We start from the raw sequence: 24,682 nt of genomic DNA, 5'->3' as shown, positions 1-24,682 counted from the left end.
GTCAAAGGGAAGTACTGAATACACAGGGTCCCTTTGACATTTACAGTCACACTCTCTGATTTTGGTAGAGAAAACTAAAAATAATTTTTACATAGTGGAACCCAAACAGGCACCATTTGTGCTCAGAAGCCATTTTTTAGCAGGCATGCTATAGAATATACTTGCAAACCTATCCATCATCTACAATACTCAGAATGTCCAGCTACTATTCAGTTCAGTTCAGTTCAGTCGCTCTGTCGTGTCCAACTCTTCGCAACCCCATGTACCACAGCACGTCAGGCCTCCCTGTCCATCACCAACTCCCAGAATTTACTCAAGCTCATCTCCATTGAGTCGGTGATGCCATCCAACCATCTCATTCTCTGTCATCCCCTTCTCCTCTTGCCTTCAATCTTTCCCAGAATCAGGGTCTTTTCAAATGAGTCAGCTCTTCACATCAGGTGGCCAAAGTACTGGAGTTTCAGCTTCAACATCAGTCCTTTCAATGAACATCCAGGACTGATCTCCTTTAGGATGGACTGGTTGGATCTCTTTGCAGTCCAAGGGACTCTCAAGAGTCTTCTCCAACACCACAGTTCAAAAGCATCAAATCTTGGGCGCTCAGCTTTCTTCATAGTCTGACTCTCACAACCATACATGACTACTGGAAAAAACGTAGCCTTCATGAGACAGACCTTTATTGGCAAAGTAATGTCTCTGCTTTTTAATCTTCTGTCTAGGTTGGTCATAACTTTCCTTCCCAGGAATAAGTGTCTTTCAATTTCACGGCTGCAGTCACCAGCTATTGCTACTACTGTAATAATCTAAGGGGTAACTTCTTATCCAGACTGTGCCACAATTAGGTAGCCCTGCATTGGCCATATACCATAGGTTAAATTATTCCAACCACATAATCCACACCTGTGTCTGATACATTTGCTTGGAAAAGCTAATTTTCTATCAGGCTCTCTCACCAGAGCAATTTGGTGGCTGTATTTCTACCCTTGTGCAAACACTACCCACTTCTGAGTCATCATCCTACTACTCCCCTTCTGGTGGTGCTCAGCACTCTGTGTTCACAGGAAGGTCTGTGGGAGTAATCTGACCGGCAGACTAACCTTGACAACTTGGTTCTCAGGTCAGCTTCCCTATGGCTTCAGGACAGTAGACCTCCCCTGTTCCCCAGAAATTCAGAAGGATATTTATTGCACCTTGACTTTCTGCCGGCTCCTGGCTTCTTCCACGCAAGAACAAGTGGATAGGTAGCTATGTATGTGATTTATGAACCAGACCGGAGTGGGCTAGAGATATAAGACATTCACAGTACACTTAAAAATCTCACAAGCTTGCAGGCTGCTATATCAGGCCATTTGCTTCTCTCTCGAGGTATTGTCTGTCGCTGTCAAACTCTCTCCCAAAGTTTCCCACTCAAGGCAGAACTCGACCAAGTGTACACCCATCTCAATTAATTTATTATTTAATTCCCATATATGTTTTCTCTTTATATGAACAATTGTGTTTCACTGTGGGACACATCATCAGAGCAACAAGAAGAATGGAGTATGTGCAGCACCGGCTGGATTGAGGCTTTGAACTCCATTACATAAGAGTTCCACTGACTTGTACTATTTTCATTTATGTGATGAAAAGACTGCAGATCCCTTACCAGAGAAGACATGCAGATGACAAGATGAAAAGATAATGCTCAACATCATATCTCTCATTAGGGAATAGCAAATGAAAATAACAAGAAAGTACAACTGCATGCCTATTTAAATAGCTAAAACTCAAAACATTGACAACATGGCTAGGATGCAGAGCAAGAGGGATTTTCATTCACTGTTGGCAAGAATGCAAAATGGTACAGTTTGGAAGGCAGTTTGGCAGTTCCTTAGAAAACTAAACATACTCTTAACATATGATCCAGCAATCACACTCCCTGGTATTTACCCAAGACAGCTAAAAAATCAGGTCCACACAAAATCTGCATATGGATGTAGATGGATAAAGCAGCTTTATTCATAATTTTTAAAACTTGGAATCAATCAAGATTTCATTCAATAGGGAAACAGATAAACCGTGCTATATCCACACAACGGAATATTGAAAGAAGTATGGATATGGAATCTAGAAAAACGGTACTGATGAATGAATTTGTAGGGCAGGAGTAGAGATTCAGGCATAAAGAACATACCTGGGACACAAAGGGGTAAGGAGAGGATGGGATGAATTGAGAGAATAGCACTGAAACATGTATATTCCCATATGTAAAACAGATCGCTAATGAAAATTGTTGTAAAACGCAGGGAGCTCAACCTGGCGCTAGGTGACAACCTAGAGGCGGGGATGGTTGGTGGGGGGAGGTTCAAGAAGGAGGGGACATATGTATACTTATGGATGATTCACGCTGTTGTATGGCAGGAGCCAACACAACATTATAAAACAATTATCATTCAATTAAATATAATTTTAAAAAAATAAATGAGTTATCAAACCATGAAAAGAATGGAGGAACTTAGATCACATTATTGAGTGAGACTAAATCTGAAAGGGCCACATACTGTAAGATTCCAACTGCATGAAAGTCTTGAAAAAGCCTATGTATGGATACAGTAAAAAGACCATTGGTTACCAGCAATCTGGGAGGAGAGATGGACAGATGTAGAGAAGAACGTGTGAAGCACAAAGGATTTTTTTAGGGCAGTGAAACTACTTTGTATGACACTGTAATAGTCCATACCTATATTAGAGAATATATTATGTATTTGTTCAAAATCACCCAAAGTAAATTAGAGTGAATCCTCATATAAAATGAGCTATAATGCAAACTATGGACTCTAATTAATAATAATGCATCAATATTGGCTCATCAGTTGTAACAAATGTACCACACTAATGTAAGGTGTTAATAATAGGGAGAATTGGAGAGAGGATGAGGGGGTTATATGAGAACTCTAAATTCTTCCACTTAATTTTCTATAAATCTAAACTGCTCAAAAATAAAGCCTATTAAAAATAGCTTTTAAAAGAATGCAAATGATTTGCCTGTTTTTTCTCTCCTTGTTTTGTTGCTCCTCTCTTGCGTCTAACTTTCTTTCCAAGTTTTAGCAGTCATTCATAGCTTCTCCTGAATTAACTGATGTCAAACCTGCTATGTGAACCATCTCTCTCTCTGATGGCTCCTGGAACAAGAGCCCATCTAAACATTACTTGATTACATGTGCCATTTGAAAATGGTTGTCTTTATATTGTCTTTATTTATGATTTTCTCCATCTGCCCTTATTTCATTTTTTTTCTCATAGCACAGCTGATTCAATAATATAGAGCCAATAAAAATGATTTCCCAAAGATTATGATTTCACATGTTAAATTATGCAAAATACCAATTAGCTCAATAGTTCTTCTAGAAGATGAGAAGACATCCTTTTGGTTAGGTGCAAGGACATATCAGAAGCAACAGATAGTACTTTTGGTATCACTGTTTTAAGTACTCATGTTCCCTCCACTCTCCTTGCTGCTGCTGCTGCTAAGTTGCTTCAGTCGTGTCCGACTCTGTGCGACCCCATAGATGGCAGCCCACCAGGCTCCCCCGTCCCTGGGATTCTCCAGGCAAGAACACTGGAGTGGGTTGCCATTTCCTTCTCCAATGAATGAAAGTGAAAAGTCAAAGTGAAGTTGCTTAGTCGTGCCTGACTCTTAGCGACCCCATGGACTGCAGCCTACCAGGCTCCTCCGTCCATGGGATTTTCCAGGCAAGAGTACTGGAGTGGGGTGCCATCGCCTTCTCCGCCACTCTCCTTACTGGGTTATTTTTAATTGTTATAAGTGAAGTGAAGTGAAAGTGGCTCAGTCATATCCAACTCTTTGTGACTCCATGGACTATAGCCTGCCAGGCTCCTCTGTCCATGGAATTCTCCAGCCAAGAATACTGGAATGGGTAGCTGTTCCCTTTTTCAGGGAATCTTCTCAACCCAGGGACAGAATCAAAATCTCTTGCATTGTAGGCAGATTCTTTATTGTCTGCGCCACCAGAGAAGCCCAAGAATATCCCTTCTTCAGGGGATATTCTTGACCCAGGAATTGAACTGGGGTCTCCTGCATTGCAGGTGGATTCTTTACCAGCTGAGCTACCAGGGAAGCCCAATTGTTATATCTCTTCCTTTAAATAAAGTACTTTTCTTATTGCTTAGGTATTTGGGGATTAAATGCAAATTCCTTTATTTTTCATCATTTTAATTCATTCTAAAGTGTCAAGTGTAAAGTTCCAATGAAGAAAATTAGAAAAAAATCTCTACCTTATGACTCACTGGCACCTTTAACTCACACCCCATGATACGCTTGTGATAGGAAAGATGTATTTTCCTGAATGCCACTTCCCCAGTGCTTCTGTTATTAAAGAACTCACTAATGTGCCTTTATATTAGGAAGCCTGGAAGCTTCCACTCTCCCATTCCAGAAAGACCCACAGTTCAGTGTCATCACTCAAACTTAAATCAGAGATTGAGAGGCTTCACTTCCTCCTAAAAGGATTCAAAGCATATCACACTTCCCCAATAACCTAATCAGAACATCAGCACCTCACCCTATCCATCTCTTCCCACCTTTTCTTATATAATAACAAAAGGCAGAAAAAGACCTCAGTATGTGCTGCTCCACAGAACTCTTAATCTCAGTCCAGACTGGGTATTTTATTATTTTACAAACCAAATGCACGTTCAGTCACTCACTTGTGTTCAACTCTTTGTGACCCTATGGACTGAAGCCCTCCAGGCTCCTCTAGTTCATGGGATTATCCAGGCAAGAATAGTGGAGTAGGTTCCCATTTCCTTTTCCAGGGTAGCTACTTACAATTTGTGTTAGGAGTGATCAGTCTTACCACAGTCCATTGAGCTATTAAACCTTCACAAATCCTGAGCATGTGATTTTTGGAGCAGATAATCAACAAGCTTGTAATAAAACTGGAGTACTAGATATGCAGATGACACCACCCTTATGGCAGAAAGTGAAGAAGAACTCAAAAGCCTCTTGATGAAAGTGAAAGAGGAAAGTGAAAAAGTTGGCTTAAAGCTCAACATTCAGAAAACGAAGATCATGGCATCTGGTCCCATCACTTCATGGGAAATAGATGGGGAAACAATGGAAACAGTTTCGGACTTTATTTTTTGGAGCTCCAAAATCACTGCAGATGGTGACAGCAGCCATGAAATTAAAAGACGCTTACTCCTTGGAAGGAAAGTTATGACCAACCTAGATAGCATATTCAAAAGCAGAGACATTACTTTGCCAACAAAGGTCCATCTAGTCAAGGCTATGGTTTTTCCTGTGGCCATGTATGGATGTGAGAGTTGGACTGTGAAGAAGGCTGAGCACCGAAGAATTTATGCTTTTGAAATGTGGTGTTGGAGAAGACTCTTGAGAGTCCCTTGGACTGCAAGGAGATCCAACCAGTTCATTCTGAAGGAGATCACCCTGGGATTTCTTTGGAAGGAATGATGCTAAAGCTGAAACTCCAGTACTTTGGCCACCTCATGCGAAGAGTTGACTCATTGGAAAAGACTCTGATACTGGTAGGGACTGGGGGCAGGAGGAAAAGGGGACGACAGAGAATGAGATGACTGGATGGCATCACTGACTCGATGGACATGAGTCTGAGTGAACTCTGGGAGCTGGTGATGGACAGGGAGGCCTGGCGTGCTGCGATTCATCAGGTTGCAAAGAGTCGGACACGACTGAGTGACTCAACTGAACTGTGCTATGTATGCTAAGAAAGACGAGCAGGAAAATAGGGCACAAACTGTAGATTTTTATTTATTTAAATCATCACCTAGGATGTTAAACAAATCATATCCACAAGCAATTCTACTGTGAATATATTTAATTTGGAAAACACTGGTGACAATGGTAACTGCAAGAATGTGAAAGTTCAGATTCCAAAGAAATCTTAAGACACTATATGAAATAAAGTATGAAAATTATATTTATATAATTCACCCTGAATTTGCACCTCAGAATATTTTCATGGTCTTTGGTCCACGCTATCTACATGTAAGAACCAAAGTAATTAAATAACAACAAAAAAAGACAAGTCTGCAATAAAACATTTCTCTCTAGATTTGGTTTGTTTGTCTTGGTGTTTCTTAGTTGGAGAAAACAGATAAATGTGTTGGATCAGTGAAACTCCTTCAAGTTATGACATTTTTAGGAGAGAAAAAGGTAAAGAATGGGAAAAGAACTAACATTTTTTTAAATATAGTCACTATACTTTAGGTACTGTGCTAAATACTAGTTACTACTTTTTAAAACTCTACAAATGCCCTCTAATTTCAGAACCCCTGTCACCAGTCTAAGGTAAGAAAAAAAGTCAGAGCTTAAGTAATTTCACCAATAAGGAAGAGGTAAGATTTAAAATGATTTGTCTGATTTCAAAGTCCATGATCTTTCCATTTCACAATGCTGCTTCTCTTATAATTTGTTGGAATATCTAGCACTATAATTGTATCAATGTGTAATTTCTAGTGCATTTACAAAAAACAGATCCTTTATAGAAAGCTAAGGCACTTTATTAGACTTACTACAGGTCATAAAATTAAGTAACCATTCTATTATATAATAGAATAATAGCAATAATATACCTTAACATTTATTGAAGTCCCAATATATATGAAGTATTCTACAAGTATATACATATGTTATTATACTTAATCCTCAGAAAACCCCTACAAAATACAAGATGTTTATCCATAATGGGGATGAAAGAAAATATTCAGGGTGATGAAATAATTCCACAGGTACCATGAAAAAAACATTTTGATCTATGTTATCCCAAATAAACTGGCGTTGATCATCTACCCATCCTGTCCATCCCTGGATACTGTGTCCATCCCTCCCTCTGCTCCATCTCTATTCTTCATTTAATAAGCAAACTGTGTCACATTCCAAATTAAGACAAATTATAATCACAACTGAAATGCAAAACTTTTTTTTAAAGATAATGTCAACCTTATATTCCTACTACCTGGAATAACATTCTTCTCACCTATGTTATTTAAAGAATGGTAAGACCAAGATGGCTATTTTTTCATATACATTGCAGAATATTTTATATTAGTACAGAAAGAAAAAAGGATAATGCCTGTTTTTATTTTAATCTGATGAAACAATTATTTTATGTGCAATTAACTGTAAAGCACACAGTGCCAGTCATTAATAGCACTGTCTTGCATTGGATGAACCCAGGTCAAAAGTGCTTAATGTGAGAATTTCCTTGAAAAAAAACTCAGAACTAGTTATATATACATCTTCATCACCTGATTCTGAAAAACGGCTACTGTGTATCTGAAGCTGTGTAGCTAGGGTGTAGCTGAAGCTGCAATACTTTGGCCACCTGATGCAAAGAACTGACTCACTGTAGAAGACCCTGATGCTGGGAAAGATCAAAGGCAGGGGAAGACAGAGTATGAGATGGCTGGATAGCATCACCAACTCAATGGACATGAGTTTGAATAATCTCTGGGAGTTGGTAATGGACAGGGAAGCCTGGCATGCTGCAGTCCATGGGGTCACAAAGAGTCAGACATGACTGAACAACTGAACTGAAGTGTGCATCTATTTCTTGGATTTTAATGTAATTTCATTATTATAAAAATAAATTCAATTATTTCATTAAAACTTTTTTGAAAATATATATCTGCAGCCTAAATTGATTAAAGTTGGATGTATTTACTATTTTTTGTCTGACTCATGTTAAGTCAATCATACTTTGTTCAATGCCCTTCATTTGGAATTGCTAGGTGAATATAATTAGCCATAATTATTACTGAAACAATTCCATACTCAAGAATATTAAATAGAAAAACTGTCTAATGCTTATCAGTAACAGTAAATTATTTACCTTCCAATAATGTACGTTCTCTAACTCTGCATGTATGAAATATGTTTTTCAAGTATTAAAAGTTAGCTTTAACTGTACATAAAACTGTTGAAACATTTACTTTTATAATTTAATATCTTATATTTTGGGTTTTTTCTCTGTTGAAAAGCAACAATGTTGTGGTGAGACTTAAATACCACTTGGTTACTCACTGTATCAATACTATAACTTTCCCACTATCTGGTTTATTATTCAACCAAGATTCTATCTCTACTATTCTACTTAAAATGTCTTTTCCCAAAGGAATTATCTTATTAGTTCCTCCTTTCACTGATCTTTTCTGAAATATATCATAATCCCTTTACAGACTCTCGAAAATGTCTTATACTTTGTGCCCCCATCCCCTTCCGAAGATATCTTCTTCATTTAGCACCTACTGACATTTTCTTTGGACCTGTTCTGACCACACATTGTCAGGCTCTTTCAATAGTTTCTCTCTCATTGATGTTGTTGTAGTTAAGTCATGTCCTCCTTTTTTGCGACCCCATAGACAATAGCCCACCAGGCTCCTGTATCCATGGGATTTCCCAGGCAAGAATACTGGAGTGGGTTGCCATTTCCTTTTCCAGAGGATCTTCCCAACCCAGGGGCTAAACTAGAGTCTTCTGTACTGGCAGAATGATTCTTTACTGCCGAAGTCACCAGGGAAACCCCCTCCCACCCATTAGCCTATAAAATTACCCAATCCATAAAAATTAACCAAGACATATTTCAGGGCCTCTTGCCTTCTGAGATGGCCCACACTCTGGTCTGTGGAGTGTGTTTTTCTCTAAATAAATCCACTTCTTACCTATCAACTGTCTCTCATTAAATTCTTTAGCCATGAGGCAAGAACCTAAAATTTACCAGGAAGAGCTACTTTACTCTAGGTTATAATGGCTTCCACCAGCTTATAGGTTAGAATCTAACATCTTTATCATAGGTTGAAAGTTTTGTTACAATCTGGCCCAACTCTTCTCATTAGCACTAAATCCATTCATTCCCACCAAATATTCCAGACTTGAGCTCCAACACTTATAAGACCTGTGAATATTGTATTGTCATGCCTTACATTTTTGTTGTTTCCTTCTATCAGCTATACAACTTCTTTGCTCTCATAGTGTTCTGTTCATGAGTATGGTATGCCCTGTTGCAACTGTTGTATATTATTCAACTGGACTTTGTTGCGGGCAGGGAAAACAGTATCTTAATCCTTTATCACAATGACTTCATGTAAGTCACACAGTGAGTCCTCAACAACCCTTTGTTGTGACTGACTTTAAAAAAAATAATTAAAAATGCCTTATACATTAAACTTTCATATAATATACACTATGTATCCTTAACCTTACACATTATGTACATATATATCCTATATGTATATATACATGTTAATACATTATATATGTGTATATATGCATACAGCTATGTTTATGGTGTATGTATGTGCATATGTGCACATACTTCAGGGTTGAAAAAGCCTTTAAATATCATCTTTCCTAATCAGTAAATATCACAAAATAGGAAACCAAGAACTAAAGTCATTGAATGACCCTGCCAGTGCTGAGTTCCTCTATCAGCTCTTCATCCAGTGTACTTTTCACTAAATCACTTTAATTCAATGATCTCACCAATAATGTGATGCTAAATAATCTGTTCTACCAAGACCAAGCTTATCCCACCAGAATCTTAAGACTGTCTCACCTCATTTTCTCTCCCAAATCCCTGCCTGTCTCCTTACTGCCATCAAATGAGGAACACTTACGATTCTATCATCTCTGTATTTTCATTTACGTGTATCCCTCTTCTTTAAATATCCTCTATTTCCTCTGATAACTACTCTCAGTCCCTTCATAGATATGGTAAAGTCTACTTTCCCTGCGGGAAAAAAAAAAATTAAAAGGTTCTTATCTTGCTCTCCTGTTTAATTCACCATTTTTTTTTTTCACCAAACCAAGGCTCACCATAAGAGATTACATTATCCTCAACATACTAGCTTATATTTGCCCATGCACATAACTCTAAAGTTTAAAGATTACATTCTCATCACTCACTCATTTCATCTTCATGATATGAGGAATAGTCAGGAGAAGGTCATATTTACAGGCAGATGAGTAAACTGGAGATCAAAAGTTAAGTGACATTCCAACGTTCCTGAAGAGAGCAAGAGCTGGAACAGACACTAGAATCAAAGCCTCCATATCCTTGCTCTTCTGAGCTTTCCACTAGTTTAATTGGCTTATGTTTCCATCATGACATTGATATTGACACATATGGGCACCTCAGATTCTGTACAGTGAATGCTGCCTAGACTCATCTTTGATCTGAACTACTGCTCGGCTGTTAGTACTTTAAAAGTACAAATTTGAACCCTGGCTTTAGCTAAATCAGAGATCCTCAACTCTTTACATTAAATTGAAAAAAAAATTTTTTGATTTCATCTTTATCAACTAATCAGTTGATCTTTAAACTTCAAGTGGTAACAAGAATGATTCACACTAATATCCAAAAGGCTTTTCTAATCATGCGTACATGTGTGTTATTTCATGCAAGATTCTGAGGCAAATTATGTACTTTGGCTTTAGATAAGTTTCTATTCAATCTCTTCACTAAGTTGCTACACAGATCCAACAATTTTTTATAAAAAATTAGGATATCAATGTTACTGTAGCACAGACTAATTTGTCTCTGCCTTAGAGCTCTAAAAACAGCTGAAGTCAGGTCAGAGACACTCTCCGCAACTCATTTGTGATCCTATGACCAGTAATATACCTTTCCCCATCATATCTACTGCATCCTTCTCTTAATGTTTAGGCACTGCCAAGAAACTCTTTAAAATCCATCCCTAGCCAGAAGCACGAAGCATAATGCTTCCCACTTTCTTCCTATAAACAAGAAGTTTCAGGTCAGCTGAAGAATTCTCAGCGTCCTTTAGAGGAGAGAGGAGCCCCAGGAGAGGAGTGGTAATTCCTCATTTGGTATTGTTTTCCTGCCTGTCACTGCCCCACCAGGACCTCTGGTCAGCACTTTGCTGGGAGATTCCAAGGGGCAATTACTTGCTTGCTTTTGTTGGCTGGTTGAAAACAAAGCAAAAAAAAAATTTTCAAGACAGGAAAAGTTTAAACCTAAACATCCTAACAATCACACACTTCAAGAACCCCACAATTCACTCATTAAAATTGAGCTGTACAAGGTCTCAGCCAGCTCACTGGCGCCCCATTTGCCTTTAACTGTTAGACATGCCCTCACTTGGCTTGTTTCCACGTGTCCCACATAAGCTACACTTAACAAATTTAAGTCTGTATCCGTATACATCAGTGAACTGTTTGCCTTAACACAGAATAAAAACCGGGGCTAAATGTTTGCTTGCTCTTTGCCAGAAATATATTTAAGAAAGTCCTAACAGAATGAGAACACAGAGGTTAAAAATATTGCACTTAATTATGAAAGTGCAGCGTTGGTTGCCCTCATTAACTATGAAGCTGTGAGGGAAATATCATTCCAGTGACTCACTAATGCCTTTTAGTTATTCGGTTCTTCTTTCCCAATAGCCTCGGACACGACCTAATTTGCCTCCTAGGAATCATACTTTTTACCTTAGGATCCCAGCACACCCAGGTCATCAAGAAGCACAGGGGTCCCTCCTGAAGCCCAGCAGTTTTGTGATGTGGACCCAGATGTGAAGATGGGAAGCACTGGGGCACTCCATTCCACTTACCAGTCTTCCACAGATAGAGGATGGGTGCCTCCGCCTCGCCAGGCGCCGCAGCCCCGTAGGCGCCCGGGCACAGCAGCAGCAGCAGGAGCGGCAGGACGGCCGGGTGCCGGCCCGCAGTGCCCCGGCTCCGGGACGCCGAGCGCCCCGCTGGCAGCCCCATGCCGCCCGCAGCCGCTCCAGGGTCCAGATCCCTGAAGGGGACGCGGCGGGCAGGGAATTTTCCTTCGCCCTCGGAATGTCTTCCCAAGTACAGAACGCAAAGCTCTTTCCCGCTATTGTTCGTTTTCGTGTCAGATGAAAAGGAGGGAAAGCGCGTTTAACACCGGGGAACAATAGCGTCTGCGGTGGCCGTGGCTGCCGCCGCCGCCGCCGCTGGCGGGGATGCTGCTGCCGCTGCCATTCCGCGCAGAGTGGCAGGTCCTGGCGGCGAGGGAGGCAGCCGTCCGCAGGGGGCCCCAGCTGACTGAGCAGGTCCTGCAGTCCGGGAGGCAGCGCGCCCCCGCCTCAGCCAGCTGGAGAGAGAGGAGGGGGCGTGAGCCGACCCCGGCACCGAGGGCGCTGGAGGCAGGGGGCGGCTAGAGCGCCAGGGCGAGAGAGGAGGCGAGTGCACCGGAGAGGGGACACCCGGATCCAACACACCCAAAGAACTCCAGTGCACATGGCGTGATGAAATATGTTTGGAGGGATACACCAATAAAAAGAATCACCACCCGACAGGCTTCGGCATGACAAATAACAGGCATTGAAATTCTTCGTCACCCAAGGAGTCAAATGCTAGATCGAAGGCATGTTCTTAGTATATATTTATTTACACAAAGCATCAGTGCTTCTGAATTACTTTATGTGGGGAGCAGTATTTATCATCAGAAGTGAAAAAAATAGGAAAAAAGCAGAAATATTTACTTGCTGTTGAAAGGCACTTAAACTTTTAAAAATCTTTTTTTTTTTAACTTAATTTTATCAGTAAAAATATGAGCAGTACTGATCTGTTAGAAATCAAAGTACATTGTCTCTTAACAGCCTTTAAAACTGAATTAGTATTAATAAGTATTCACAGTGATACCTAATTATATGGATAACATTTTACAAAAACTAATCATAAAATTATATTTCACATATAAAATTATATTTTATAAAATATTTTATATTTATATAAAAATAAATATAAAAGTGCTATCCCTTTATTCTCTGTCAAAATTATGTTACTTTTAAGGATTCACACAGTTCTGAGTAAAATTAAAGGACAAATTGAGTTTTACTTGTGTATCTCCAAATTAGTAAATTCTTTACTTAAAAATATTTGACACTGATTTCTCATAACACTACTGTAGGAAAAGTGTCTTTATATAATTTAATGGGTTTGGACCTTTTGTTCTTTGTTTTCTCTTTCTTAAACCAGTAGTAATAAAGAAATGTGTGTGAAGTCTGATAATGCTTTGCCCTTTCTCTCTTCTCCCCAATAATAACCTCTACTATTCATTTCCTAGTAAAGCTAAAATAATATCAAGGCATTTAGCCAATTAAAAACCAGGCTAAAAAGAAAGCCAAAGAAAACTATTAACATCCAGTCGACAATATTTAGCCAAATAAAACAAAATCTAAAAAGCAGGAAAACTACTCTTTATGAATTTACTCCATCAGCATAGCCAAGCAGAGTTTAAAATGAGGAAACTGCTGTTCCTGAAAGAGGAAACCTTCCATAAAGCTCTCCTGGGACGCCTGTCGTTTTGCAGATCATTCCAGACACAGCCCTGCTGCATGCATTAGATTAAAAGCAGGTTTGATCAAATAATTTCTAGGTCTTGACTATTTAAGCATTCTGACATCAGAGGAAATTAGCAATGTTGAAGGTTGCAAATTTGGTCTTTGTTTACTTTCCACTCTGTTAGGCCTCTAAGAGGGAATTAAAAGCTCAGAGAGCCTTCGCTCTGTGAGTCTGTGATTAGGAGAGATAAGCTAGTGTGGATTACTATTTCTTCACTGGTGAAAAATAGTAGGCAACCATCAAGAGATTATAGGTTGATAAAGGATACAAAAAAGCCTGATTCCAACTTGTGTGTGGCTGCCTGGAAGAGTACATGTTTCAACAGTTAGACCAAAGAAGAGAATAGGATTTGCTATAGCTTTTTTGGGTCTGTCTTCTTAGAGAACACTCCGTAACACCACTTTACAAAGGCAGTGTTTTCCTATACTGTTTTCCTTTCTCAGATGTTGGGGTGATAAACCCTAAAATCCTCTACTTCTGGCACAAACAGCATTTAAAACAAAGTATTCAGTTAATCAGCCCATTCTAAGCAATCTTGGAAATTCCCAAACCAATCCACCAAGTAGAAAGTCATTAAATAACAGAAGACAGAGAATCTAAGGATTCAAGCTAGGACAATTTGATGTACAGGATAATGACCTAACCCTTTGAAAAGCCACCAGATGCTATACTTAAGAGCTTAATGTCAAAAGAAAATTTAAGATTCTGGTTTTTGTATTTGTCCATAGTTGTATAATAATTTCTTAACTGGTCAAGAGTTAAAACATCATGGCTACAATTTCAAGCATTATACCGAAGAACAAGGGATTGGTGCTAATTCCAAATTTGCTGCCACTTCAAATACATGACTAGGGCTCATATTCTGCTGTAATGTTTGAAACCAGCCAACAATTGGTTTCCTTCTTTTAATTTCAGTTTACACAAAGCTTAAAGATTACTCTAAATAATATTATTCATCCATAAAAATGAATGAAATATTACCATTTACAGCAACATGGATGGACCTAGAGATTATCATATTAAGTAAAGTAAGTCAGATAAGGATCAGCATCATATGATACCACTTATATATGGGATCCACAAAAATTATACAAATGAAGCTATTTACAAAACAGAAATAGAATCATAGATAGAAAACAAACTTATGGATATCAAAGAAGAAAGGGAGGATAAATTAGGAATTTGGGATTAACAGATATACACTGTACTTGGTTGCTCAGTCCTGTCTGAATCTTTGTGACCCCATGGACTGTAACCTGCCAAGCTCCTCCGCCCATGGGGAGTCTCCAGCAAGAATACTGAAGTGGTTGCCATGCCCTGATCCAGGGGATCTTTCCAATCCAGGGATTGAACCCAAGTCTCCCACATTGCGGGCAGATTCTTTACCATCCGAGCCACCAGGGAAGCCCTGCTATCTATAAAATAGACAAATAACAAGGGCCAGTCGTATAGCACAGGGGACTATATTCACTATTTTGTAATAACCTATACTGGAAAAGAACTTGAAAAAGAATAGACATATATGTATGTGTATGACTGAATCACTTTGCTGGACACCAGAAACATTTGTAAATCAACTATATTTCAATTAAAATTTTTTTTTACATTTATTTTTTTTTAATTTTATTTTTAAACTTTACATAATTGTATTAGTTTTGCCAAATATCAAAATGAATCTGCCACAGGTATACATGTGTTCCCCATCCTAAACCCTCCTCCCTCCTCCCTCCCCATACCATCTCTCTGGGTCGTCCCAGTGCACTAGCCCCAAACATCCAATTTTAAAGAGTTTAAAAAAATCACTTCAGATACACACACATGCACAATTAGTGACAGATACCTCTGGACGAGGTTACAGAAACTAAGTCATAGAAACATTTGTCTCCACCACTGTCACATATGTGTTCTATAACAATGTCATTATTGCACTTGAGGACAGAAATGTATGGGTCTCTGAGGACACATAAATGATATATATATTCAGATACATGTTCCTTTGTGAAAGCTATAGTATCCAGTCAGATAAATCCTATCAATAAAACTGATAAACAGCAAGAGATAGCAAGACACAGCAATCTTTGTTTTCTAGCAAATGACATAAATAACACACAAACGTTTTCATGACATGATGTCAAAATTTTGTCACGAGAAGTCTCAAAGATGCAGATCAAACTGACCATCTGCACAGCCTGCCTTGAAGTCAATCACTCATTTTTCATGAAGAACTATTCAAGTATTAATGAGCCAGGCAATAAAAGTTTTCAAAGCAATGGATGGAAAAATGCAAAGAATTTATGGTGTTTTTAATTTTTAGAAAGAAGACAGTTCTGACCCTATTACCTCTCATGTGTTGCTTTTGTATCTGTCTTTATTATTTTTGTCCTTATTTCCAAATTCCAGAGAGGGTGGGTGTGCACAGATGTATACATGTGTTTTCTCTTTCAGTAGAACATAAATAACTATATGCCCATACTTGATGACCCAAAAGATATACAGACAATGACTTTCAGTGATTAGGATCAGCACTTAAAATCAATCAAAAATTCATTTACTTGACAGAGAGGGAAATAACTTTTAATAGCATCAGTTTTTAGGAAGAAAAATAATGATTAAATGAAGGAATATATCTGTTATTCAGGACTACATGGCAAACTATCTAAGAATATCCATTTTGAAATAACTTTAAAGAATTCTCTACATAAACACATCTTGCCTTATAAAAAAAAGTTACCCAAAAGAATTCTGTTTGTGTGGCCTCTAGGTGTCATAGTTGACCAATATTTGGGGTAGAAAAAAATAATTTTGGGCTTCTATTTCCCCCTTCTTGCCACACCCACCAGACTATTAAAAGATAAAATATTTCACTTTTTATCTTTGCAATAAGTAACAATGAATTTTACTTCCCCAATTCTGACTCCAATATTAATCATCTATTTTCCTTCACCATCTATTTTCTTTCTAATTCCTTTTTCTTTATAACTACTTTGTTCTGTTTGTTGGTTGGTTAGTTTATTAGTCTGCTGGCTTGTCAGTATATATGCTGAAAGGAGAGGAGATTCTAAATTTTAAATAGTTTTACACAAAGAAAATAAACACTAGAATTTCTCCATTTTACTCGGAACTAACTCTGGAAACAATAAAGATCTGCTATGAGTATTCAGACTCCTTGTTTTGAGTATCAGGTAAAAATGTACAGTATTTTGGTTCAGATCCTTCCAGGTTTGGAGAATGGATCACTCACTGTAAACCTTACAATAAGGACCTCATCCTGGGTGGTACGTGAGGCATCAATAGTCCTGATACAACTTAGTACCCCAATCATTAAAATATTTCACCAGGGGTTAACTTGGGAGAATGCTTCCATACAGAACATCAGGCCAATGCAATGATTCAGATGCTCAAAAGTACAGAGGAATAATGTATACAGAGGCAACATAATTGATTAGTTATCACTAGTTGTGCTGGTGTCCTACAGGTGGATAATGAAAATGCACTGAACTTTAACAAACAATTGAAAACTAAATATGAAAGCCTGGAGCCCTGAAAAAGAGACTCTATCTCCTACAGTGGCAGAGTGGGAACAAAGCTGAAGATCAAACCCAAAACTTAATCATTAAGAGTTGACAACTTCAAAGATAACTGAATGGTCAACTGAGACCCATGTGTTAAGCTAACATTAGGATCTGCTTGGAAAAACCTGGAACCTGATATATGAGTCAATGGCCCCATGTCTGGTTCCCCAGATTCCTCTGAACTCTTAAAGCACTGAGAGGCAGCCTACCTCTCCCTGTTAAGAGATGGCATATACCACCTCTCCTAGCGTTTGGGTTGATAGGTAGGAGTAAGCACTAAGTCAGCCTAGTTGACAAACGGTGGTCTACTAGAGAAGGGAATGCCAAACTGCTCCAGTATTCTTGCCTCAAAAAACCCCATGAACAGTATGAAAAGGTAAAAAGATACGATGTCAGAATATGAGCCTCCCAGGTCAAGTGCTGTCCAGTATGCTACTGGGAAGAGCATGGAAATAGCTTTGGAAAGAATAAAGAGGCTGAGCCCAAGAGCAAAAGATGTTCAGTTGTGGATGCATCTGGTGGTGAAACTAGAAGCCAATGCTGTAAAGAATAATGTTGCACACAAACCTGGAATGGTAAGCCCATGAATCAACGTAAGCTGGATGTGGTCAAGCAGGAGACGGCAAGAGTGAATATCAACATTTTAGGAATCAGTGAACTAACATGGAGACAGGTGTGGGTAAATTTAATTCTGATAACCATGATATGTACTACTGTGGACAAAAATCCCTTCACGAAATGGAGTAGGCCTTGTAGTCAACAAGAGAGTCCAAAGTGCAGTACTTGGGTACAGTTTCAAAAACAGCATGATCTCGGTTCGTTTCTAAGGCAAACTATTCAACATCACAGTAATCCAAGTCCATGCCCCAACCACTAATGCTGAAGAAGCTGAAGTCGAGTGGTTCCATGAAGACCTCCAAGATCTTCTAGAACTAACACCAAAAAAAAATGTCCTTTTTGTCATAGAGGATTAGAATGCAAAAACAGGAAGTCAAGAGATATCTAGAGTAACAGGCAAGTTAGGCCTTGGAGTACAAAATGAAGCAGGGCAATGTTTAAAAGACTTTTGCCAAGGGAATGCTCTGGTCATAGCAAACACCCTCTTCCAACAACCCAAGAGATGACTCTACACATGAACATCATCAGATGGTCAATACTGAAATCAGACTGATTATATTTTCTGCAGCTGAAGATGGAGAAGCTCTATACAGTCAGCAAAAACAAGACCTGGAGCTGACTGTGGCTCAGACCATCAGCTTCTTATTGCAAAATTCAGGCTTACATTGAAGAAAGTAGGGAAAACCACCAGGGCATGCAGGTATGACCTGAATCAAATCCCTTATGATTATACAGTGGAAGTGACAAATAGATGCAAGGGATTAGATGTGGTAGACAGAGTGCCTGAAGAACTGTGGACAGAGATTTGTAACACTGTACAGGAGGTGGTGAACATTCCAAAGAAAAAGAAATGAAAGGAGGAAAGGTGGTTGGCTGAGAAGGACTGACAAATAGCTGAGAAAAGAAGAGAAACAAGAGGCAAAAGAGGAAAGAAAAGAAATACCCAACTGAATGCAGAGTTCCAGAGAACAGCAAGGAGAGAAAAGAAAGCCTTCATAAGTGAACAATGCAAAGAAATAGAGGAAAACAATAGAATGGGAAAGACTAGAGATCTCTTCAATAAAATTGGAGATATTAAGGGAATAATCCAGGCAAAGATAGGCACAATAAAGGACAGAAATGGTATGGACCTAACAAGAAACAGAAGATATTAAGAAAAGGTGGCAAGAATATACAGAAGAACTATATGAAAAAGATCTTAATGACCTGGATAGTCACGATGGTGTGGTCACTCACCTAGAGCAAGACATCCTGGAGTCAAGTAGGCCTTAGGAAGCATTACCACAAACTAAGCTTGTGCAGGTGATGGAATTCCAGCTGAGCTATTTCAAATCCTAAAAGATGATGCTGTAAAAGTGTTGCACTCAATATGCCAGCAAAATTTGAAATTTCAGCAGTGGCCACAAGACTGGAAAAGGTCAGTTTTCATTCCAATCCCAAAGAAGGCAATGCCAAAGAATGTTCAAACTACCTCACAACTGCGCTCATTTCACATGCTATCAAGGTAATGCTCAAAATCCAGAAAGTGAAAGTTGCTCAGTCATGTCCAACTCTTTGGGACTCCATGGAATTCTTCAGGCCAGAATACCGGAATAGATAGCTTATCCCTTCTCCAGGGGAGCTTCCCAACCCAAGAATCAAACTGGGTCTCCTGCACTGCAGATGGATTCTTTACCAGCTGAGCTACCAGGGAAACCCAATTGCAGCATTAATTCAGCCTAGTCATGCTAAGTTTGTTAAGAGAATAAAAGGCTGAACTAGCAAAGTACCTATGAGAATTAGCTAGCAACTACTGGTAGAAGCCAGAAGACTATTCAAGAGGCTTGCTTTTGAGCGTGTTTAATTAGGGTTCAGAACCCATGGGGATAAGAGATTTATTAACTTGGAGAAACATACCAAGGATACAAATTTTAATACTCTGCCAAAGACTGAAAGGGGTGGTGCAAACTGATGGTTCCTAGAAGCCTGGACAAACACTTATGAAAACTGAAATGACAGGGAAGGAAGAGACACTGCTGGATTAGACACATTATGTAAGGAAAAGGAAGACCAAAGAAAAGATTATGTCCAAGTGAACACACAGAGACCACACGAATCACCAAGGCCTTCAGAAATGTACAGGCTAAAAAGACACCAGCATCACTGAGTTCCATGGTGGGTCTTTGCACACCACCAATAGGTGCAGTGGTCACATAGGTTTAAGTGTGATCCATTTGAGTTAATTTTTATGCATGGTATGATAGTAAAGTTCTAAACTCATTACCTGGCACATGGACACTCAATTGTAAAAGGTTGTCATTTTTCTCACTGAAGAGTCTCAGCGTTTTGTAATCAAAAATCAACTGACCATATATCAAATGGTTTACTTTTGTTCCACTCTGAAGTATATCTCAGAGAGACTGTGGTTCAGTTTCAGGCTATCATAATAAAACAAATATCACCATAAAGGGAGTCATGGAATATTCTGCTCTCCCAGGGCGTAAGAGTTATTTTCATACTATAATGTAGTATATTAAGTGTGAAGCAGCATGTCTTTAAAAAAAAAAAAAAAAGCATACACACCTTAATTAAAATACTTCTGTTTTTTAAGCCAAAAAGTATCATATAAAGTTGATACTGTGTTCTCCTCTCTCATTCCTGATTTTGGTGATTTGTATCCGTTTTCTTTTTTCTTAATCATCCTAGTTATAAGTTTGTCCTTTTCTCCAGTCTTTTCGTAGAACTTCTGATTTCTCTGATTTTTTAATACTGATTTTCTTTCTTTAAATTCATTGGTTCTAACTTTATAATTTCTTTCCTTTTGCCAAAGGCTTAATTGCCTTTTTTTTTTTTTTTTTTTCTGGTTTCTTAAGGTGGAAACAGGTTACTGAGGCCTTAAGTTACTTAGGAACTTAGGTTACTTACTGAAGTTATATGAGCCTTTCTTGTTTTATGATGTAGGCCTTTCTTGACATAGGCGTTAAAATCAAAACATTTCCTTAAGCACTGCTCTTCTGCATTCAGTTCAGTTCAGTTCAGTCGCTCAGTCGTGTCCGACTCTTTGCGACCCCATGAATTGCAGCACACCAGGCCTCCCTGTCCATCACCAACTCCCAGAGTTCACTCAGACATGTTGTTTCATCTTAATTCAGTTCAAAATATATTTTTAATTTCCCTTAGGATGAATTCCTTGTTCTGTGAGTCATTTTTACATATATTTGTTAATTTCCAAATCTCAAATCTGCCTCCCTAAAGGCAAGGAGTTCCAGGTATTTATGGGATAATGAATAATGAAGCAGGGCAGTTTGAGGCATGGGGAGCATAGGAAAAGCTGACTGGAAAAAAAGCTATAGTAATTGTTCTTCTGGAAATACATAGCTAAGCTACAGGACTATGCATGTTCAAAATGTCATGGAGAGGATACTCAGACTTGTCCAGTTAGAGGATCAGTGGGTCTACCCGTCTTAACCAGCTCAAGCTGGAACTAGAAGCAGCTGACTCCAAGTTTCTAGAAAACAACTCAGTCAAATGGCGTACTGTCCACGTTACATGCTGCTTGGAGGACATGTAAATCTTAAAATGACTCTGATTAGTGAAGGAAGATGAAACAGATTTAACCCATGGTTTCAATTGTGGTTCCCTTGGACTTGATAAGTCTTTTTTTCTCTTGTTTTATAATAAATTCTTATTGTATTTGATGTAGATTTCTGATTCTATTCAGGCTTTGTTGAGTTCCTTAGGTATTTGGTTAACGTTTCTCATCAAATTTGAGGGCCAGTTCTTCAAATACATTTTTTTAGGGTTCCCTTCTACTTCCTTTACTTCTGGAATTTCCACAACCTATTTGTTGGCATGTTTAATGCTGTCTCACAGATCTTTGAGGCACTGCTCATGTTATCTTTTTGTTTTTCCCTCCATATTCATCATATTAGATCATTTCAATTGATCTATATTCAAGTTTACTGATTCAACTGTTCTACTTTCCAGGGACCTAGAGTGCTTCCATCTTTTGACTCAGTATTTCAACATGTGTTCTACATGGATGCCTCTGAAAGAAAGGAGAGGGCAAGAGAGTGCTACAGTTCTATGAGATGTCTACATTATTTATCTCTGTATACCATTGTACAAAAAAGATATTATATAGTCACAATCTGATTGCAAGGGAAGCTGGGAAATTTATCTCCCTGTAGGCTCAAGATGAAGAAAATGGAATAGATTTAATAAATAAATAGTAATATTTCAACCATAAATTATTGCATTCAGACAACTGTGTCACCCGAAAGCCTTATGATTTTTCTTTGTCTGATTACCTAGATGATATAACCCTCTTACATGTTTTCAGCTCTCTAGAGAGTTATGGGCTTCCCAGGTAGCTCTCGGTGGTGGGGGAAAAAAAAAATCAAGTAGGAGATGCAAGTTTGGAGATGCAACACTATTTGTACTAACTCCTCTTTTTCTCATGTATTTATACATTTTTAAACATTTTTATTTATTTATTTCTGGCTGTGCTGGGTCTTTGTTGCTACACAGGCTTTGCTCTAGTTGTGACAAGTAGGGGATACTCTCTCATTGCCAAGCTTGGACTTCTAATTGTAGAGGCTTCTTTTGCTGCCGAACATGGGCTCTAGCAGTTGCGGCTTCCGGGCTCTAGCACGCAGGCTCAGTAGCTGTGGTGCACAGGATTAGGTGATCCACAGCATGTGGGATCTTCCTGGACCAGGGATTGAACCCATGTCTCCTACATTGGCAGGTGGATTCTTTAACACTGAACCACTAGGGAAGCTAGTGTTGCTGTTGTTTGGTCACCCGGTCATGTTTGACTCCGCGACTGCATGGAGTGCAGCACGTCAGGCCTCTCTGTCCTTCACCCTCTCACGAAGTTTGCCCAAGCTCCTGTCCACTGCACTGGGGATGCCATCCAGCCATCTCATCCTTTCTTCTCCTTCTTCCCTCTGTCTTTCCCAGCATCAGGAATTGTTCAGTGAGTCAGCTGTTCACATCAGATGACCAAAATAATGGAGTTTAAACTTTAGCATCAGTCCTGCCAACAAGTATTCAGGGTTGATTTCCCTTAAGATTGACTGGTTTGATCTCCTTGCTGTCCAAGCGACTCTCAGGAGTTTTCTCCAGCATCATAGTTTGAAGGCATCAGTTCTTTCACACTCAGCCTTCTTTATGATCCAGCTCTCACAACCATACTTCAGCTACCACTGAAAAGACCATAGACTTGACTATACAGACTTTTGTCAGCAGAGTAATGTCTCTGCTTTTCAGCATGCTGTCTAGGTTTGTCATAGATTTCCTGCCAAGAAGCAAACATCTTCTGATTTCATGGCTGCAATCACTATTCTCAGTGATTTCGAGCCCAAGAAGAGGAAATCTGTCACTACTTCTACCTTTTCCCCTTCTGTTTGCCATGAAGTAACAGGACCAGATGCCATGATCTAAGTTTTTTTAATGTTTAGTTTTAAGTTGGCTCTTTCACTCTTCTCCTTCACCATCATCAAGAGGCTCTTTAGTTCCTCTTCACTTTCTGCCACTAGAGTAGTATCATCCTCATATCTGAGGTTGCTAATGTTTCTCCTGCCTATCTTGATTACTGCTTATAACTCATCCAGCCCAGCATTCAGCATATAGATTAAACAAACATGGTGATAACAGACAGCCTTGTCTTACTCCTTTCTCAATCCTGAACCAATCAGTTGTTCCATATAGAGTTCTAATTGCTGCTTCTTGACCCACATACAGATTTCTCAACAAACAGGTAAGATGGTCTGGTATTCCTGTCTCTTTAAGAGCTTTCCACAGTTTATTATGATCCACACAGTCAAAGGCTTTTGCATAGTCAATGCAACAGACATAGATGTTTCTTTTGGAATTCCCTAGCTTTCTCTATGATCCAGCAAATGTCTGCAGTTTGATCTCTGGTTCCTCTTCTTTGTCTAAATCCAGCTTGGACATCTGGAAGTTCTTGGTTTGCATAGTACTGAAGCCTAGCATGCACGATTTTAAGCATGACCTTACTAGCAAGAAAAATAAGTGCAATTGTCTGATGGTTAGCACATTCTTTAGTACTACCCTTCTTAGGAACTGGGATGAGGACTCACTTTTTCCAGTTCTGTTGCCACTGCTAAGTCTTCTAGATTTGCTGACCATAATGAATGCAACACCTTGATGGCATCATTCTTTAGGGTTCTAAATACCTCTGCTGGAATTCCTTCACATCCACCAGCTTTATTAACAGCAGTGCTTCTTAAGGCCCACTTGACTTTGCTCTCCAGAATGTCTTGCTCTCCAAAATTCTGGCTCTCCAGAATGTGGTGGGTGGCCCACCACACCATCATAGTCATCTGGTTCATCTGTATCTTTTTTATATAGTTCTTCCATGTATTCTTTCCATCTCTTCTTGATCTGTTCAGCCATCTACTATGTCTCTACCTTTTGTGTCCTCTATTGTGCCCATCTTTGGGCAAATGTTCCCTTGATATATCCAATTTTCCTGAAGAGATCTCTAATCTTTACCCTTCTGGTGTTTTCTTCTAGTTTTACACATTGTTCACTGAAGAAGGCCTTCTTGTCTCTCTGTGTTGTTCTTTGGAAATCTGTGCTTAGTTGGATATGCCTTTCCCTTTCTCCATTGTTTTACACTTTTCTTTTTTAGCTATTTGTAAACCCTCCTCAGATAACAAATTTGTATTCTTGCTTTTCTTTTTCTTTGGGATAGTTTTCTTCACTGCCTCCTGTACAATATTATGGACATCCATCCACAGTTCTTCAGATACTCTGTTTACAAGTTCTAATTCCTTGAATCTACTCATTTCCTCCACTGCATTTTCATAGGAGATTTTAAGTCGTAGCTGGCTGGCCTAGTGGTTTTTCCCACTTTCTTTAGTTTAAGCCTGAATTTTACTATGAGAAGCTGATGATCTGAGCAACAGTCAGCTTCAGGTCTTGTTTTTGCAGACAGTACACAGCTTATTCATATCATCTACAAAGAATGTAATCATCTACAAAGAATGTAATCAGTTTAATTTTGGTATTGGCTATTTGGTGATGTCCATGTGTAAAGCTGTGAAAAGAAGAGAAGCGAAAGGCAAAAGAGAAAAGGAAAGACATACCCATTTGAATGCAGAGTTCCAAA

At 39.0% G+C, this 24,682-nt stretch overlaps 1 protein-coding gene across 1 annotated transcript in view; it reads right to left on the bottom strand.

Annotated features, from left to right (window-relative positions):
• Positions 1-12,236, bottom strand: part of THSD7A (thrombospondin type 1 domain containing 7A) — a 479,501-nt gene extending 467,265 nt beyond the window's left edge. The window contains exon 1 of the mRNA XM_070369781.1: positions 11,608-12,236. Within this exon, the coding sequence (XP_070225882.1) occupies positions 11,608-11,767 (160 nt within the window). The 5' untranslated portion in view covers positions 11,768-12,236. The remainder of the gene's footprint in view (positions 1-11,607) is intronic.
• Positions 12,237-24,682: the final 12,446 nt, after the last annotated feature.

This window comes from Bos mutus, chromosome 4, assembly GCF_027580195.1.
Source record: "Bos mutus isolate GX-2022 chromosome 4, NWIPB_WYAK_1.1, whole genome shotgun sequence".
NCBI lineage: Eukaryota > Metazoa > Chordata > Mammalia > Artiodactyla > Bovidae > Bos > Bos mutus.
The sequence above is the reverse complement of the archived record's forward strand: the minus strand, read 5'-3'. Positions and strand labels throughout refer to the sequence as shown.